The sequence below is a fragment of the Coffea arabica genome, chromosome 11e (genome assembly GCF_036785885.1).
Source record: "Coffea arabica cultivar ET-39 chromosome 11e, Coffea Arabica ET-39 HiFi, whole genome shotgun sequence".
NCBI lineage: Eukaryota > Viridiplantae > Streptophyta > Magnoliopsida > Gentianales > Rubiaceae > Coffea > Coffea arabica.
In genome coordinates this window covers 58805891-58824021 of record NC_092331.1, presented here as the reverse complement: position 1 = coordinate 58824021, position 18131 = coordinate 58805891, and the positions used below count along the sequence as shown (strand labels likewise).

General features: G+C 37.1%; 4 protein-coding genes and 1 long non-coding RNA gene across 6 annotated transcripts; 2 read left to right on the top strand and 3 right to left on the bottom strand.

Annotated features, from left to right (window-relative positions):
* Positions 1-2190: 2190 nt before the first annotated feature.
* On the top strand, positions 2191-3374 carry LOC113716678 (casparian strip membrane protein 1). Its single transcript, XM_027241074.2, has 3 exons — positions 2191-2673; positions 2809-2932; positions 3074-3374. The coding sequence occupies exons 1-3, from the start codon at positions 2456-2458 to the stop codon at positions 3287-3289; spliced, it is 558 nt and encodes a 185-aa protein (XP_027096875.1). The 5' UTR covers positions 2191-2455; the 3' UTR covers positions 3290-3374.
* A 309-nt stretch (positions 3375-3683) lies between these two features.
* On the bottom strand, positions 3684-5297 carry LOC140004048 (photosynthetic NDH subunit of lumenal location 2, chloroplastic-like). 2 transcript variants are annotated; one of them, XR_011825543.1, is made up of 4 exons: positions 5167-5297; positions 4177-4858; positions 3888-4077; positions 3684-3773 (listed from the first exon to the last, which is right to left on the bottom strand). XR_011825543.1 is itself a non-coding variant. In XM_072072915.1 (3 exons), exons 2-3 carry the CDS (start codon positions 4684-4686, stop codon positions 3979-3981), a joined length of 609 nt encoding a protein of 202 aa, XP_071929016.1. In that variant the 5' UTR covers positions 4687-4858; positions 5167-5297; the 3' UTR covers positions 3684-3978. The 2 variants fall into 2 exon arrangements, 1 of the variants encoding a protein (XP_071929016.1); XM_072072915.1 differs by having other exon boundaries at positions 3684-4077.
* A 1403-nt stretch (positions 5298-6700) lies between these two features.
* On the bottom strand, positions 6701-9426 carry LOC113716675 (cytochrome P450 704B1). The gene is made up of 6 exons (XM_072072913.1): positions 9046-9426; positions 8557-8772; positions 8000-8296; positions 7512-7898; positions 7237-7437; positions 6701-7067 (listed from the first exon to the last, which is right to left on the bottom strand). The coding sequence occupies exons 1-6, from the start codon at positions 9424-9426 to the stop codon at positions 6879-6881; spliced, it is 1671 nt and encodes a 556-aa protein (XP_071929014.1). The 3' UTR covers positions 6701-6878.
* On the top strand, positions 7845-8522 carry LOC140021635 (uncharacterized). The gene is made up of 2 exons (XR_011825544.1): positions 7845-7979; positions 8147-8522. It is a non-coding gene; the product is annotated as an uncharacterized lncRNA (long non-coding RNA).
* Positions 9427-12838: 3412 nt separating the features above from the next.
* LOC140021634 (NAC domain-containing protein 2-like) lies at positions 12839-14255 on the bottom strand. Its single transcript, XM_072072914.1, has 3 exons — positions 13912-14255; positions 13516-13796; positions 12839-13427 (listed from the first exon to the last, which is right to left on the bottom strand). Exons 1-3 carry the CDS (start codon positions 14075-14077, stop codon positions 13047-13049), a joined length of 828 nt encoding a protein of 275 aa, XP_071929015.1. The 5' UTR covers positions 14078-14255; the 3' UTR covers positions 12839-13046.
* Between the last annotated feature and the right edge of the window lie 3876 nt (positions 14256-18131).

Genomic DNA, 18131 nt, shown 5'->3' with positions numbered 1-18131 from the left:
TGATTTTAGTTTCCAAAATCATTTGATTGGTGCTGTTCTCTTCTTTAATTAGAAAAAAAAAAAAAGAAGAAGAAGAAGCTAAAATAGGCCGCAATCTTGGCTACGCAAAGAGCAAAGAAGCATCTCGTTATATCATCTCAGTAATCAAAAAACAAGGACAAAAAAGCGTGTTGAGAAACTCAGTCCGCAATCTTGTCTGTGCAAAAGCTGCAACAAGCATTCCAAGCTTTACCTCACCCCTGCCCTGCCTGCTCTTTCCTGTACTGTTATATTTATATTTCCCGATCGATCCACAACCCTTTACTACAACTAAATCGAATCTCACCTCGAACAAGCTCTCTCTGCGTTCTTCCAGTGCTTTGCATAAAGCGAAGAAGGCATGAATTAAACTAGCCTTTCAATTGATGAGCCAAAAGAATTGATCATCATGCTTCTGCACAGTTGAAACATCTAAGGTCTTACATATGGATCCGATGTTTTCAGCCATGCAGCCAAGGATGACTTGCCGGCAAGTTATTTCATGGTTTTACTTGCTTTCCAGATAATAGTACAGGAAATAGAAGTTTAAGTAATTTTGTTGCCAATTTATAGTACGAAGCAAATAGTAGTATTTTTCTTTCTATATCAAGTTTGTTTGGTATTCCAAGTAGATTTTTTTGTTTTTGTTTTTGTTTTTTTATCATTAACAGTGAAAGAAAATACAGAAATCTTTGTGAGCAAAACCGGCAAGTCTTCTTTGGCTCCAAGGCTGTATCGCATTCTTATGTTATACCGTGATGATGTTCCAGTCCAGTATCGCTTAGGTCCTCAATGGAATGCTGCAAGATCATCTTTTTCCTTTCATTTTCTCTCTTCCTTTGTTATTTTTTTGTTCTAAGGGTGGAATTTAAAGAAATGGTGAGAAAAAAAAAAAGGAATTTAAACCCAGAATCTCTAATCATTAAAGTCTCAATCTTAGTCACATATATCTTTCTCTCTTCTTTTTTTTTTTTTTTCTAAAGGAAAACCAATATCTTATTTATTTGCATGTGGGGCTAGTTTTATCTTTTGAGCAACTTACTTGTACTAATTATCCATACCAAGCAAGTGAGTATTTTTCCTTTTAATTACTATATATATATATATATATATATAGTGCATATATATAGTGCATTGGACGTTTTTCTTTTGGTCAAAACTACAATGCATTGACCATGAAGGCCATTACTTTTACCATTATTAAAATTACAGATGCAAATTAGAAATAATCTGTCTACTCATTACCTTGATTCCATGTAATTCAATTTTTGTGCATCAAAATGTAGATCCAAATTAAACTAAACCGTAGCCAATAGCTCATCATAAGAAGGTCGCAACAAATTGATCACTGCATCATCGTTTTAGCAACGCATTTGGATATATTTACATGTGAATCATCACGTTCTGTTGAATCTCGTAATTTTATATCTTGACTTTTAGTTTTTCATGCAGTTGAAGCTAGAAAACATCAGCATTTCTGGATTTTATTACTTTTTTTTTTTGGATATTTGACTAATATTAGAAGCATGTTTTTTTTTTTTAAAAAGATATTTAATGTTTGTAGAAGGCATAATGCCGCTATTCTCGTAGTCATGGTTCTATCTGTGAGATGAATCGGTAAAAAGTTCAATAGAAACTAGTGTGAAAAGCACGCCCTCAAATTAACACTTTTAGAAGTTATTAGAATATTGTTTTGCCCCCAAAAAAAAAAGAAAAATTTATGATTTCTTTATGGAAACAAAAAAAAAAAAGTTATTATAAGTGGAAGTAATTAGAAGTTACTAAACTTAAGTAATTATTTTTAATAAATCTTGGCTTTTTATGAAGGTGAAATTGAAAAATAAAAGGATGACACAAAATTTCAACACCAAACCCTCTCCTCATGATTTATATATAGAATGATTAATGAATTCCAAGTTGAAAAGCATTCCAAATTGATAATTTTCGTATCCATGATCGAAGACAACATTGATTTGATTTAATCTCAATTTGACTATGATATCCCCACACTCTTCAGCACTTTTTTGTCTTGAACCGCTTCTCCATGCTCGAATATTTGATGGATCAGTTGGAAGTGGGACTGACATATGACTCGTCCATTCAATTTAACAATGCCATAGACAAAGTAGAGCAGTTGGGCTTCGAGAGATTTGAGTACTGAAAATGCATTAAGATCAAATGATGTAGAAATGCGTCTTGGGTCGACGGAAAGCAGCGAGAATGCATAATCTAATTCGAGTCATCACACCTACTATCCACTTTGCTGATTTACTATTGGTGGTTTGAGAAAAGTCCAAACGTGCTTAGATATGCTATAGTGTTGCTACTATAAACTCAGGGTACGTCCCTGTGTCTTTCATGAGAGTTCAGATAAAAAATCAAGAACCAATTTTTCTTAGTGGTTTTGATCAAGGTTACTACAACTGAGAAGAGACGGATGGAAACAAAAACGAAGGCAGTGAAACTTGAGGCTGGTGAAGCATCCAGAGCAAAGGGAAGTAGAGGAGTCTCAATATTTGATCTCATTCTGCGGATTGTTGCAATTGTTGGCACATTAGGAAGCGCGATTGCCATGGGAACCACTAGTGAAACTCTTCCCTTCTTCAGTCAGTTCGTACAGTTCCAAGCTCAGTATGACGATTTTACTACCTTCACGTGAGTAATATAATTCGTTTTTCATCAAGCATTGCAATTCTGTTATATGCGTGATTGGTTTTTTCAATCACTAATACTATCACAGATGCAGAATAAACATTTTGTAACCTCTCTTTGTTCCTTTGTTCTTTTAAGACTCTTCGTGATTGTGAATGCAATTGTATGTGGATATCTTGCTCTTTCACTTCCGCTCTCCATCTACCACATTATCAGGAGCAGGGCAGCAAAGAGTAGAGTTCTACTGATCTTCTTGGACACGGTAGTACCCTTCTGATAGATTCCTTCTGCTCATTTTGCTCTGATCCTCAACAGAGTCCACAGCCACAACAGAAAATAATGAAGGTTGTTGCTGTTTCCCTTTAGGATTCAGGGATTCTAACGCTCTCTTATCTGTCTGCAGACAATGCTAGCTCTTCTAACCGCGGGAGCCTCAGCAGCAGCAGGCATAGTGTACTTGGCGCATAACGGGAATTCATCAGCCAACTGGTTTGCAATTTGCCAGCAATTCCAGGACTTCTGTCAGCGCGCCTCTGGATCTTTGATTGGTTCTTTCGTTGCAGTGGTTTCCATCGTTCTGCTTGTCATTTTGTCTGGCATAGCACTATCTAGGAACTAATCCCTTCAAAGGGAAATTTTAGTTAAACATCTATGTTGGTGTGCCGCTGTTTTTGGGATTTGTAATAGCACTGATGTCTTCTGTTTGCGCGGTGCTTCTGTGCATTCTCTTGGACTATGAGGTCTGTCTACCATTGAAGTGCACCCTCTTTTCCACCACCCCCAAAAAGAAACCAATGTGCAGAAGGGATTCAGAATCTCAAACTCTGAATTTGAGATTGAACAGGAAATTAGTCCTTCAAGTTTGATAAATGCGTTTGTTTTGGAAAAAAAAAAAAAAAAAGGTTTGAGAATCAGGTTCTGAAACGCTGTTCCAAATTGGCTTTAGAAGCAGTGCTAAACTACTATCAGAATAAAAAAATTGCTTAATAATTACTTTCGTGTAGAGAATTCAATGACCTCAAATGAAATCTCCATACAGCTCTCCCAAAAGAAGGGCTTCAGCATACAATCACTGGGTTCCAAATGGTACATATTTTGGCATCCTACAATTGTGGAAACAACTGGAACCTGTTCATCGTTATGTTTTCAGAATAACAAAATGTAACGTTAAAATCCACATCCCATTTTCCTATACTAATAAATTGGGGTCCTGATACCTCCAAAGCAGATTGTAGCAGCAAGATCAATCCACCAAACTTGTCGTCAGTTGGGTGTACGCGTTCCCCTTGAAGGTGAAACTTACTTTGGCTATGCTAGTAATGCCACGAGATCGTCTATGGACTTGAGCGTCTTCTCATAGTACAAATACGATTCATATACCTTGGGCGTTCGAACATAAATATCGAACTGAAGCACAAAACACCATTCCTTAGATTAAATTCTACCCACAAATGAAACAATTAAATTTGAACAAGAAGAAATAACTGTAACAAATGACCGGCATACCTCAGCCATGTTATCAACCAATTCATTAGCAGTCGCAATGTAGGACTTCCACCTGCCTCTTGGGATGGTAACGATTGCATTTTTCATGTCCTTAGAAAGATAGGATTGCTTCTGACGTATATACATCAGGACATAGTTCCATGACATGGCCTCCAGCATTTCCCTGAGGCTATGAAGTCCTTGAGCAGTCTGCCGAATTCGGGCAGCTGCATCCTCGGGGGACAAGTCTGGCTCAAAGAACTTCTCCCATATGAATGAACGTGTGCCCCAATTCTCAGCCATTGCTGGTGGGGTTGTGTTGCCCAACCCCTGCACTCCTGCTGCTACTGAAGTTGATAGAAATGCTGTGACGACTTTTCTTCTGAGGGTCATTGTATTCTCTTCAGGAGCTAAGGTTGCTTGGATTCTTGGGAGCAGCCGGCATGCATTTTGATGATTTTTGGGTGATATCTTGAATTGAGAATTGAATAAAGGTGTAGAGTTCATGAGGCTACTAGTGATTGTGTGCATAAGGTAAACAAACAGGAGGAAGAAGCAGTGTGTCAGTACTCAGCAGTAGACGAATGCCACAGGCTGTTGGAACTCGGTCAGGTTTTGGTCGAACGCCTTGTAGCGGGCTGCCCGTTGCTACAAGATGGACCTTTGCTTTTGGTGACATGGCATTCGTTATCTTGTTTGTTGCCTGTTTGAAACACTGCCTTTTGTTAGCAATCCCTAGCTTCAAACACTTTCCTTTTTATTTTTTTTTTGGGGGTGGATTTAAATATATTCTACAGAAATAAATCGACAAGAACTTTATAATTCTTAAGAATTAATTGATCATTTCTGAAACAAACTAGAATTGCTCCCAGTGGATAATTAATCTGTTAAATAACAAGGTCAGCTTGGGGGTGGGAACTGGGATGAGTTGGGAATATTTATTGTAAAAAATTATCGGAAACAAAACACACACACACACGCACACTGTTCCAATACCAAACGTGTACTTACCAGTTACCAGGTATTTACAATAAGTCGCACCAACTGACCAACGTCGTTTTTGTCCAATGATGAGTTTACCGTTTACCACTAAGGTTGAAAAAAAAAAAGGTCACTAATTCTCCGCCTCCACCACTTCAGTCACTTACCCGACGCTCCCCGCCGGCCACCATAAAAATCCCACCAACATGGTGTCAAATTTCCCGAAGTAAGACCATGGGGATCGTGAGCTACTTCCGAATCAAAGGAACATTGAGTTGGCTGCAGAAGCTGACCCAAGAGTTCAAAACTGCCCGTGAAAGAAGATTAGTTAAATTAGTAGGTGGAGGTGTAGAGCCGTCTCCGTTCCCGTCGTTCCACACCCCTCCCACCGATGTCTGACCTCCTGCTGCTGCTACTCAAATCTGCAGCTACGCCTCCCAACTCCAACATTTCTGTAATAAATGAAATTTTGCTTAGCTTTTTGTATGTTATGTTAACGGCTGATATTTGCATTTCACCCTTGAGTTAAAACATTTGGACTCGAACTCGAGTTCGAGCTCGTTGAACTCTAGTTAAGCTCGAACTTTAGCTTGATTTTATTTTGCATTATTCGAGCTCAAATTCAAACTCATGCTTATCAGTCCAATTGAGCCTCGTCGAGATTAATCGAGCTTAACAAATATAAATTTATATTTTATATAATTTTAAATAAGAAACAAAATAGGTGTTTCATACTAATAAGTCAAAAATTAAAAAAAAACATATATATATATGTGTGTGTGTGTGTGAAGTTCGATTAATCTCGACGACTTTTCGATCTTCACATATTAAAATCAAGCTGAACTCGTCAAGTAGCTCGTGTTGTTCGAGACCGGTCAATGTGAGTTCGAGTTTTGACCGAGCAAGTTTGTGAGCTAGTCGATTAAATTCGACTCATTTGCAACCTTAGTGTTTAAATTCGACTCATTTGCAACCTTAGTGTAGTCAGGCCTGTATATGTGTCAGTCCTTTACACAGATTCCTTAGTCTCCCCCTCCCTATAGAACAAGATAGATTAGGTTATAAGAATGTTATAACTGGGGTTTGCTAATTTATGCTTATTAGCATTAGCACTACTAGAAAAAGGAAAAATGGTGGGCATCGTTAAAGTTTTGATTTTTGATGGGATTTCTCAGCAACATGTAGCGCACTATTATCTGTTCATGATATACCAATACATTGGGTTTCGTCTGGCTGCTTAATTCTTTATTCGATTCTCCTGCTTTCCTCAGCATCTGTCGTTTCACTGCTTTTGTTGCTGACAAGAATTAAGCGGGAGTTCCAAAGTTCTCATCTTTGCTTCCAAAATGAGTAATGATAAAGACCTTGCCCATTATTTGGTTATATCATACATGAACCTCGATTTTTGCCTCCATGATGTGTATTATTAGCGAGTTGAATTCTTGAAATTTAATTTATTACGCTGATAATGACCCACCGAGCCCTTTGAGGGAGTATTTGTATTAAGCATTATTTTGTTGCATTTCTTGACTCCCATGTCTTTCTAGGCTTATGCACATTGATATTACCAAACATGGTGCCCTTGTTAATTTACTGTTAAAAGTGAATAATCATATCTAGATAAGCTACTATGGCACGACAATTTTGTGTTTGCAAGTTGGACTGACTTTCATTCCCTTGCTGTTGAATTCTGTAGAAAGACAAATCTTATGCAAAATTTACTTATTAATTTATGTGTCCCCTCAAGGTGCTTCAGGATGTCTTGAAACTGATACTTTTAATCCATGTGCCATCGATAGAATTGTCATCATCCTATACTTCACAACATGCCCTGGAATCAGTTTGAACCTGTAGAATCTGCATAGGATTGCAAGTGCCATCTTCATCTGTAAGTATGCTGAATCCTTCCCAAGGCATATTCTTGGCCCAGCCTGCATTCACAAGTAATCAGATGATTAAGAGACCAAAGAGTTATTCAAACCTGTAGTGTTTATGCTTATGATTGTTCAGGATAAGCCGTGATGAATGTTATGCTTTTGTTTGATTTTGTACATATACATGGTTATCGATGTAGAGGTAAATCTGGTTCTTTTGGTATACCTGAAAGGCGGTGAATTTGAAAGGAGATGCACTTTGGAAGCATCCTTCCTTGAGCCATCTCTCCGGCTTAAATGAAGCTGCATCAGGACCCCAATTGTACTCCATTCTCCCCATGGAGTATGGAACATATGTTACCATTCCTCCTGCTTTTACCCTGGTTCCATCTGGTAAAATGTCATCTTCCAGGATGCCCTTGGGATCCTGCAAAATTTTGGTCAGTAAAATAGATCCGCTTTTGCTGATTTTACAGTAAGGAAAATGGAGAATGTGCCAACCTGAGGAACAGCTGGATATAATCGAAGTGTTTCTGTAATCACAGCATGCAAGTAAAATAGTCTGCCTAAGGACTCATAATTGAGGAGTCCTGCAAATTGCATTACTCTCTTATTGAATGATTCAAAATCATCTCTCTGATACGGATGCAATATGATATTTTCTTCTTTTGCCCTGGATTCCTCTAGAGTTTTTAGTTCTTCGTAAATCTTCTCTGCTACATCTTCATGAGTCATTATCATGTATATAGCCCAAGAAAGTGTTGTGGCCGTGGTGTCGCGACCAGCGATCACAAAATTCAGTACAACATCTCTTAGGCTTTTGTCAGTCATATGGTTGTCGGGATCTTTGCTGAGCTCGATAAATCTTGACAAGATGTCATGCTTAATCTGATAAATGATTGTCAAAGGCATCAGTGAGGTTACATGCTCGAAGAAAGTAGCGAGTCTGCACTCTGCACAAGTTTATTAGTAAGCTGTTACATTTTTACCTTGGCATCCTTATTTGCCCCCTGAGCTTCTTCTAGCTCAGCCTTTCTTCTCCTTATAACGGAGTACGTGAAGTCATCAATAATTTTTATACTCTGGTCGAGAACAGCTTCTGATCCCACATTGAGAAATTTCTTTATTTTCCACAGAGGATCGATAAATCGTAGAGTCACAATTATGTTTGCAGTGTCAAATGCTTGTGCAAAGCGATTATCTGGCAAGTCAGGGGCCAATGTTCCTATTTCTGCACCAAATCCCACTTTGCAAATGGAGTCCAAAGTCATCCTCATCAACAATTCCTGAAAATTAGTCAGTTCCTGTAGCTGTCAGGTAAATTGATGGAACATTGATGGATCATGGTTAAACAGCAAAGGATTTGTAGGTATTTGCAACTCAACCCAACTCCCTTATCAGTGGCTTGTCTTTCGCAATTGAAAAAGAATAACTCAATTGTTTTAAGACAAGTTTAATGTCTATACGCAATTAAATGTCACCATCCGTATAAAAGTTGTATTGCTTCTGTCAGTTGTCCGATTGTCTTGAAAAGAATGATAGTCACCTGCATATCTATTTCCTGTTTCTGGAGAGATGCCTTGCTCAGAATTTCAGAAAGTTTAAGACTATACTCTCTGAAGACAACTGTACTGAAATCCCTCAAGTTCCTGGAAGCGAACTCAAAGCTTGCTGTCTTCCTTTGCTTTCTCCACAGCTCTCCATCAACATTAAAGATTCCATTACCAAGCAACACTTCCATATACGAATGATATGTGGCCCCCTATAAAAACGAAAATAAAGTTAAACCAACTTATGGAGGATTATCCCAGTGCCAGCACATATGCGTAACAGATGAAAAGTCTTACGGTATAAAGCATGAAGTGAAGTCTACAGAAAATCAGCCATACAAGTACTCGGACCTAATAACCGGGCATATGCATCATTCAGTTCTTTTTCAGGATAGGAACAGGAATGGGTGATTCTCTGGTTTTCAAGAAAGTGACAGAAAAAGTTCAATAAAAGGATAAAAGAAGAGACAGCATGATTAAATGACCTTTGGATAATTCCCGAAGTTGGTTTTGAGAACATGTTCCACATTCGTTGGATCAGCAATGTAAGTGTAAGTGGTAAACGGCATTGGGACCACGACAGTTCTTGACTGAGCAAGATATTTGAGGATCCAGTCGTGCATTTGGTCATAGTTCAACAGCTGTTCGATGGCAGCGCCTACCAATGGCCACGTTTTGGGACAGCCCTTCACATTCCTTTGCTTCAACCTGTGAATGAGAACCCATGATACTAAGATAACCATGCAAGCAACAAAGATCAATGTCTCCATGCTGTTTCTGTAGTTATCATCACTGTCGTCATGAGCTGGAGGGTACTTTCGATCTAAAGGAGTGGAGATTAGATGGTTTTTGGCCCTTTCTTCCATGTTAGGACTGGCTCAAGCGAGCGAGATGAAAGACTTGCTAATCAGAGATGCTACTTTTTTCCATGTTAGAACGAAATTGATCGTTGAAAGGTGTTGGATGAGGAGTTATTAATCTTTGTATGATGTTCATGCGGCTCAAACGAGTTGGTGAAGAACTGGTAACCGATTATTATTAATTGGCTACAATTTCGCCCCAACCATCTTTGTATGGTATGAGTTTTTAAACGTGTCATGCTCTTGGCGATCCTGACCTAACTTCTCTCGTGCAAGAAATCAGAATTGCAAGACGAATTTAGAGCTTAAAATTCCAACCAATTAATGTATACGCAAAATTTTTTTTTCCAGTAATAATACGCCTCCTGAAGTCACGTAGCAAACGTACAAAAGAATTTATCAATTACGGCGGTTAACGAACCAATCGAAATCCTTCTTCTTTTGTCATTTTTCTGCTTTTCTTCTTTCGTAATCTTTCCCGGAAGGGGAGAGGCGGCGGCGAAAGGCTGACAGGCAGTCGATAAATTAGGTAAATTTAATTATCTATAAGTTTATTTATTTAAGTGAAAGAAGTATACCATAGTTTTTCTCAAATGTAAGGGTGGTACCAACCTGTGGGCTACGACTATAAGTACCATATTGGCGATTCATCTCATCCACCATGAGTTGAGTTGAATGGGGAAAAAAAAAAAACATATGCATCAGACTTCGATGCTTATCTGATCTGATTAAAAGCATGCTGATTTGCTAAGTTCGGGCTATATTTAATTAGCTGTGACAGTCTAAACTCAAAATATTCAAAAGTATCGAACATGTCAACGTAGAAAACTTTTTTTTTTTTTTTTTTTTTTTGTGGGAAGGATCAACGTAGAAAGAAAACTTTGGTGCATGCAATGCAACTTTTTTGGCTCGTGCATGCACCAAAGTTTTTGGTACTGACAAATCATGAAAGTTCTTCGCCCGATTGGTCCATCATTCAAGTCTTTTTATTCTTTTCTCCTCGTTTTAGGAAATTGGCTCTGACGTCCATTGACTAGTGGTAATTTGAGTTTATCCTATTTCATTGAAATCAAATAATCTTCGTTCCAAGTCCAATGTTTTGGAGTAATCTCCTAAACGCCGCTCTCATTGGCCGATGCTGAAATGTATAGCGATGATGAATTGTACTATTATAATTTTAATAGAACCAAACTAAACTTGACGACCCCATGCCTTGGCACGCGCAGGAAGGAGACGTACCTCTGGCAGCTAAGTATTTAAAATCCAAAATTCTGGCTTCTTTTGTCCTTTAGTTAGTTTGAAATTCAATAATGTCAGTTGAGCTTTTTTTTTTTTTTGGTTCAAAGTAGGGATAATTTCGAATACCTCCCATTGATTGGGTTTCTCTTTAGTATCATACCGAGAACCCTTGAAGTTTTTAAAATCCCATGTATTTCCCTTATCGGCTTGACAAGATTAGATGTCCCGTTAAGAGTCGCGAATTGAAGCATTACCCTTGCACTCTTAATAACTATTTAAATAAAAAAGAAAAATTTTAAACCGAAAAATGTAAAACAAAATATGATTAAATGGCCATCCAATTAGTATTGGGCCGTATTTCTCTGTTAGGTGGTGGCGAGGCAACAAAAGAGGTAGTTAAATTAAATTTAGTCAAAGTCAGTCGCTCAGAAGGATTTTAGTAAGCAATTAATACTTAGGAATTTTTGTTGGACGGGTTTGAATAAGTCAAGCAACGTTTTTGGGAAGTATGTTCTAATACATGATATAATTCAAGTTCTACTCAAATTTAAAATAATATTTTTCATAGATGTGGTTTGCATGTAAATCCTAATTATACAAAAAAGTTATAAATATGCTAGTATTAAAAAGATTAATAAATAAATGATCTCATGATCAAGTATCTAGAAATTGCCTATGCTACTTTTTTTTTTCCCTTGAAAACACGTCTATTATGATAGGTAATAGTGGTTGAATTTTCGTAAAATTACTTGTTATCGCATTTATAATTTCTTAGATTTTCACCTTTACTTTTTAACTTCATTTTATTTTATTTTATTATTGCTATAAAGTTCATAAATAGGATAACATAAAGGTAGTATTAGAATAAAATTTTATCTCTCTTGCTTTGGCTCCAAACAAGCTAAAATGTTACAATAAATGTAAATCCAAAGGAGATAAATGAGATTTTAAGAATTTCAGAGATTTCAAGCGATATTATGACTAACGTTAGGAGAAGATTCTGAAATTATCCTACGCAAAAATTTCCTAAAGGTGAGGTGATGTCTAATGTGAGGAATCCTTATCCGCATAATTAAGACCATTCCCCCATTATAGACCCGAAAAGCACAAAAAACAAAGAAAAAGACAAAGACAAAAGCCCATACTAGCAGCAGGTCACCCAAACCAAACTTGTTCGCCGAGCCAACTTTAGGTGCAAATAATTATATATTGGCCCCCAGAAGTTTGGGGTCAATGACAAAGCACCCTCCATATTTACGAGACTTACAAATTACCTGCTATTGACTAAAAGTCAAATGTATGCGAGTAACAAAGAGATAATTATACCCTCATTATAGGAAATTGGCTTATGATCCTTTTAATCATCAGGGGGCAATTTGTGAGTTTCATAAGTAAAAGAGATAATATGCTACCGATCACTAATAAAAAGGAGCTGATATATTATTAAGCTTAAGTAAAAGAGAAATTTGATAGTGATCCCCAACAATAGAGGGCCAATATGTAATTAAGCTTAAATTTTAAATTCTTCCTTGGAAATGAGTGTTTTTTATTTTTATTTTTTTTGACAAGGGAATCGCTATTTGATAGTGTGCACCGAGCAAATCCCGTCCCGTGCAATAACTCGCTAACCACACAAAGGAGTAAAATGCACTAAGTAAGCCCTGCATGACGGACGGATGTTCTAGAAGAGGTTCGAACCCGGGTTAGTAGGAAACGAGTGTTTTATTATTATTGTTCACCCTTTTTTTCCCCTTTGTAAGCATTATTGTGCTGTTATACTCCGAAGAGACGAAATTTGCAGTGAAGTTTTTACACATTAAGGAAAACAGAGGATAGTAGAATGCTACACCTCAGATGCTATTCGAGGGCAAATCTCAGAGGATTCAAGAGACCGATCTTGGCATGAATGTGATTCTTGGGCTTCTTTGATAATGTTGGGTTGAATTGGATACAGATACGTCTCAGCAGTCATTTTGGCTGTATCAACATATAAACCAATTGTAAAGTAACATGTGTAATCTGTGCTTGCCCAAGATATTTGTTTCTTGTTCTTCCACTAGCATGTTATTTTAGTCGTCCTAAGATGGAGTATATGATTTTTTTTTTGTCGGATAAGTAATATAATATAATGGAGTATATGATTTTTGTACAAGGGATTGCTGACATCAGCGTTTTGGGATGACTTGGAAGATACTTTGTGGATTCCTTGGGATAAATTTTGTACAAGATTGCTGATATCAATTTTGGACAGACTTGTAAGCTATTGCTTATCACAAACTAAGAAAAATTATACAAATTTTTTAAACATTTTCTGATCCTTATCACCCCAGATGCACATCCCTATTGGCAATCCCCAACCCTTTCTTGTTAACACAACAAAATGTGCATCACTGGAATTCGTAAACCGGGTGCACATAGACCGGCTGGTTCAAGATTCCACTCTGATTTCCCTGGAACTGGTGTGGGACTTCTCCTAATTGTCTTGAAACATGATTTCCATTGCTGTTAACTATGTTTTGATTATCGTAGACTGCATTATAAGAATTGTCTCCAAATAGCTGTGAAATTGTGCCCATGCACTCCATTTCCCATAGATGAGATAGCGAGCAAATCCTAGGGAATTTCGACAACTGTGTTTGCTGTGGTTCACAACTAGCCGCATCAGCCGTTGTTGTCAGAGTCTCGGTACTTTGATCTTCAGCTTTGATATCAAGGGCTTTTCCCAAATTTTTCTTCTTATAAATTCTGCAAAGAACCCAATCATCCAGCTGCAACAAACATACAAAAAGGAAACGTTAGAAATTGTTATTGCTCTCTTCAATCTGAAATGGACAAAGGAGAAGAAATTAAGCTTACCCTCATGGAACCATTTTGCTTGTTAGGTTGAGATCTTGGTTCACTCAAGCGATATTCATGCATAATCCAATCAGTCTTGATACCCTTTGGAGGTCTGCCCTGGTAGAAAACAAGTGCTTTCTTGACCCCAACATATTTAGATCCACTGTAGATAGACTTGTCCGTTCCAGTGGCCTTCCAGTAACCTGAAACAGCTGCCCTATTGGGACGTACTCCATTTGGGTATTTCCTATCTCGAGGGGTAAAGAAATACCATTCATTTTCGCCAAATTCGGTTTTCTCTACATTTTACAAGATCATAAAGCACAATCAATACAAAATTGATCCATTCATCAAGATAACATAAGTTTAACACAATATTGAAATGAGTAAGTATGTGTTATATGGTATACCAACCAGGCAAATCCCAGGGATCAAACTTATAGATGTCAACTTCAGGGATAATTGAAACGGGGCATGGCCTAGAAATAGCCTGGTTTCTTAGGTAATACACGATTAGTTCTTCATCAGTGGGATGGAATCTAAAACCAGGAGGGAGGTCAGAACTGTTTCTTCCTACCATAGTTTTCTGGTGGGGTTTCAGAGAATTAGGAAATGATTATTGCTGTTAAATCAGGAGGAGGATAGTTTTGACAGGGAATATATCACGTAGCTAGACTAAGGGGGTGCTGGTGGGAAGGCTAGGGGTTGAGGGAGTTGAAAAAAAAAGCAAGAAGAGAAGGAAAGGATTTGAAATGTTGGCAAGGAGAGGGAGTGGCCTTTTATTTACGAGGGTTTTTTGTCGCGATGCCTGGATTACATCAGAATAAGATTGGTTGTTTTGACTTGCATACCTCGTATGAGGATCGCATGCCATACTTGCTGGATGAGGCAAAATGCTTTACTCTTCCTTTCTTCTATGGATAACAACTGGATTAGAATGAGAATATCCTCTCCTATTTTGTGCTGCTTTAACCAACTTAATTAATTTCGAGTTTGAATACTCTCTTGTACTTTCTTTGATGTTACAGTTTTTTGTTACACCGCGTATTAGGATGATATAACTCTCTATTTACCTTTGCTTAGTGCTCTTTACCAATAATTGATGTCTCATGTATTAGCTAGCACTCATATAGAATTAGAACACAGTGTCCTCTTATTTAATATCCAATAATAGTTTGATGGATCGTAGGCTCTCACGGATCTTAAATGAAAGACACATATAATTTCACACACACACACACATATATATATATATATATATATATATATGTGGTGTAAGAAGGAAGGATTGCAATAGTAAAAGTGTCCTATGATATCCAAAGCCCTTAATTCTAGCATGAGTTAGTAATTTGAAAAATTCCTCTTTTTCATTAGTCTCAGTCAGCAACTTTGCTGGAGGGACAACAGAAAATTTAGACTTGTAGCTAGGACAAGGATGCTATTTAGCTATTTTCTTGGTTCTTTCCTTGTGTACGGATGAAATCACGCGTGACAGTTCTGCAAATGGGAGGATTTAGTCACATTTTCTTCATTTGTCGGATCAAAGCACTTTGAATAAATTAATATCTTCTTCCAAACCGAAAAGCAATGAATGCTCAGAATAAATGTTGACTTTGTGGTTCCGGTGCAGTTAGCTATTTTCACATTTGTTCACGTAAAGTTCAAGCAAGAAAATGTCCAGGAGCAGAGTCTTCTTGAAAAGATAGTCCCATGCTATGCCAGTAGTAAATGCTAGTGAAACAGGTTTATAATCTCATTGCCAATCTTTGGACGTACGCTTATTCGTTGTTCGGAATTGAAAGCTCTGCGACGAATCTTTTCATGAAACTGAAAAAGTCACGACTATAAGCTCAAAAATAAATTCAATGATTTGGAGGTAGCTGAAGGGTTGAAGGCTAGCTACTAGAGCAAGTTCTTCAAAGTTTGAGGCAGCTTATATATATATACGGCTGATTCCCGGGTACATTTTTCTACTAGATCGCTAATACCATATATAATATACCTGCAGCTTTCTTGTTTCACAAGCACTATTCCTGCATCTTGCATGCTTAACTAACTGTGTGTAAAGCAAGCAAAATGAATACGCAGAGCCGCGTAAGCCACTGTATAATTTGCATTCTCCGGTCAATAGCGTGAAGGGTGTACATGGCTTTCTCCTCGTTCCTACTCGAGGAAGTATTCAAATCTTGATTTGTCAATTGAAAAAACAAAAAAAATCAAGAAAGGACTCGTGTGTTTATTTTGATGAATTCAATTAGTCTACTTCTCCGGAAGTAGCTATCAGCCCCCACTTCGCGAGGCGACACGTGTCCATCCCAATGGCGTCTGGACAGAGATTAGCATCAGCTGAGAATGGAAGCATGCAGTTGAGTTCTTGTGGTTCTTATCTGCCCACCTCAATCACCAATGGGGTCTTCCTTTCCATTCTTTCGACTGCCAGGGAGACTTCACAGACTACTACCACTTACTTCTTACTAACCCCTCAAAACTGAAACTGAAGATTTTTAACCCTGTAACTTCAAGCCACGTGTTAGGGTTTGATCATTTTGGATCAACATCCCATCTTATTCACACGTGGCACCGTACGACATCGGTCGAGAAAGTAAGCATATTTAGGTGAGTTCTTGTTCGTTTTTGCTAATATAAATATGCAAATTCTTAATTGTACCTTTTGGCATGTGCCGAACAAATGCTAAAAGTCAAGAAATGAGTTTTATTTTTTTAAAAAAAAAAAAGAAAAGAAAAGTACTACAATTTGTATAAAACTTAGTACTCGATCGCTAAGAATTGTGTATTGATACGTTTATTAATGATGAATGGATACTGACATGTTGAATATTGATGATTGATTTTTGTATTTTGCCCTACTGAATAATCCTATATTATTATTAGAGAATTGAGCTAAATTAAGCTCATGAAGAATATTCTGTGAACTTCAGCCATAAAATAGTTTGAATCATATACTACTGCAAAGATACTCTCTTGTCAATCACTCGTTTAAATTATCTTTTAATAATCCATTAATAGTACGTAGTTGTTGTAGTTTTAGGGGCTTGTCTTTATAGACTTGCTCATTTTTTCTAAGTACCCTTTTCTTTTTGAAGTTTTTCTTGACTGCTTATGCACCACCACATCAAGGGACGATCAATGTATATACTTTAAAAGTTGATCTAATTAATGTTTTTTTTCCCCTGCAAAACTTTAACATATTTTGGTTTTTGGAAAAGCTTCTGCCTTTTTCTGGGGTGAAGTATGTGATATGTTTATTTGATTTCCTTGAGGAAGATCTGTCACTGGTTTAGATCTGCCATTGAATTTTTCTAGAGGTTTAGAACATCTTTAAAGATGATTAAAGAAATAATAAACTTGATTCCCAGATAACAAATAAATTAACGAAAGTCAGAATTGTTCCAAATATTGAAGCCATCCTTCGTCCAAGCTATGTGCCCTCAGTGATGCCAAAATAGAACAGTTCAAAGTTGTACGAGTGGACTGCCGTGGGATGATGGGATTAAGGGCCATCTGACTTGTAATCGTCACATACAATGTATCCGCTAACACAACAATAATAATAACGTATACAAACACGATAAACATATAAAAAAGATAAATATGCATACTCAAGAAACAATAATGGTATTCCTTCACATTTTTAGGGGATTACTAAATTCAATCCGAAAACAAAAAAATACAGAAACAAAAATAGTCATCCGTAGCAGTAATTATATTTGCAATTGTAGAGAGTTCAAAATAATTGAGCCAAAAAGGGCTTGATGGGCTTATACTCGGCGCGCACGTTACTGTCCAACTTTTGATGTGTCGAATTTTCTTTTCTCCATTACTATTTTTTGATCAAAAGATCCAGCCAGTTTTTCCACATAGTACAATTACTGAAGGAGCTATCATCCCTGGTTATGGGACATTTTCAATAGAAAGTTTTATACAAGTGGAATGTTTTCATTAGCTTCAATTCTATGGCTGAAAGAATCTGCAGCATCTGGCTTTCATTAGGTCGAGATTGACAATTTCAAGGAGGAGGAAACAGCTGAAATGATTTGGACTTATCAATGATGTGGAACCCTTTTTATCTCATGACTGTTACATGGGTTCTGGCCTTCTCAATGACGTTGTGTTAGAAATGATGCTTTTAGCTATCAGCTAATTTTTTTTTTCATCCTAAATCGTCTTTCTTCCAAGCATTAAAGAATTGTACAAAATTTTGAATCCCTTCAAGAGAATAATTACGAATTATTTTCTTATTTTTTTTCTATAGTCTTATCCCCACTCTTCTTTTTTTAAAAAAAAAAAAAGAGAGAAAAATTACTTTATTAATCTAATTTTGACAAATAGATCGATGGGAAAATAAGCCTTCCCATCTTGAAAATAAGAAAAAGAAATGTAAGCCTTTTATCTTATGCTTATTTGTTTGTCAAAAATTTTTTCTATAGGCTATGCATCTCTCTCTCCCTCTCTTCTCTCCATAGTCTATACGTCTCTTGAACAAGAGAAGAGCAAACGGGAATCGCATTTGACATTTCTTTAGACACAGAGACTGGTAGATTGATATTACTATTCCAACCATAGTGCTCAGCAAATCTTCATGAATTTTATTTGCGCATGCAAACTTGAAAAGC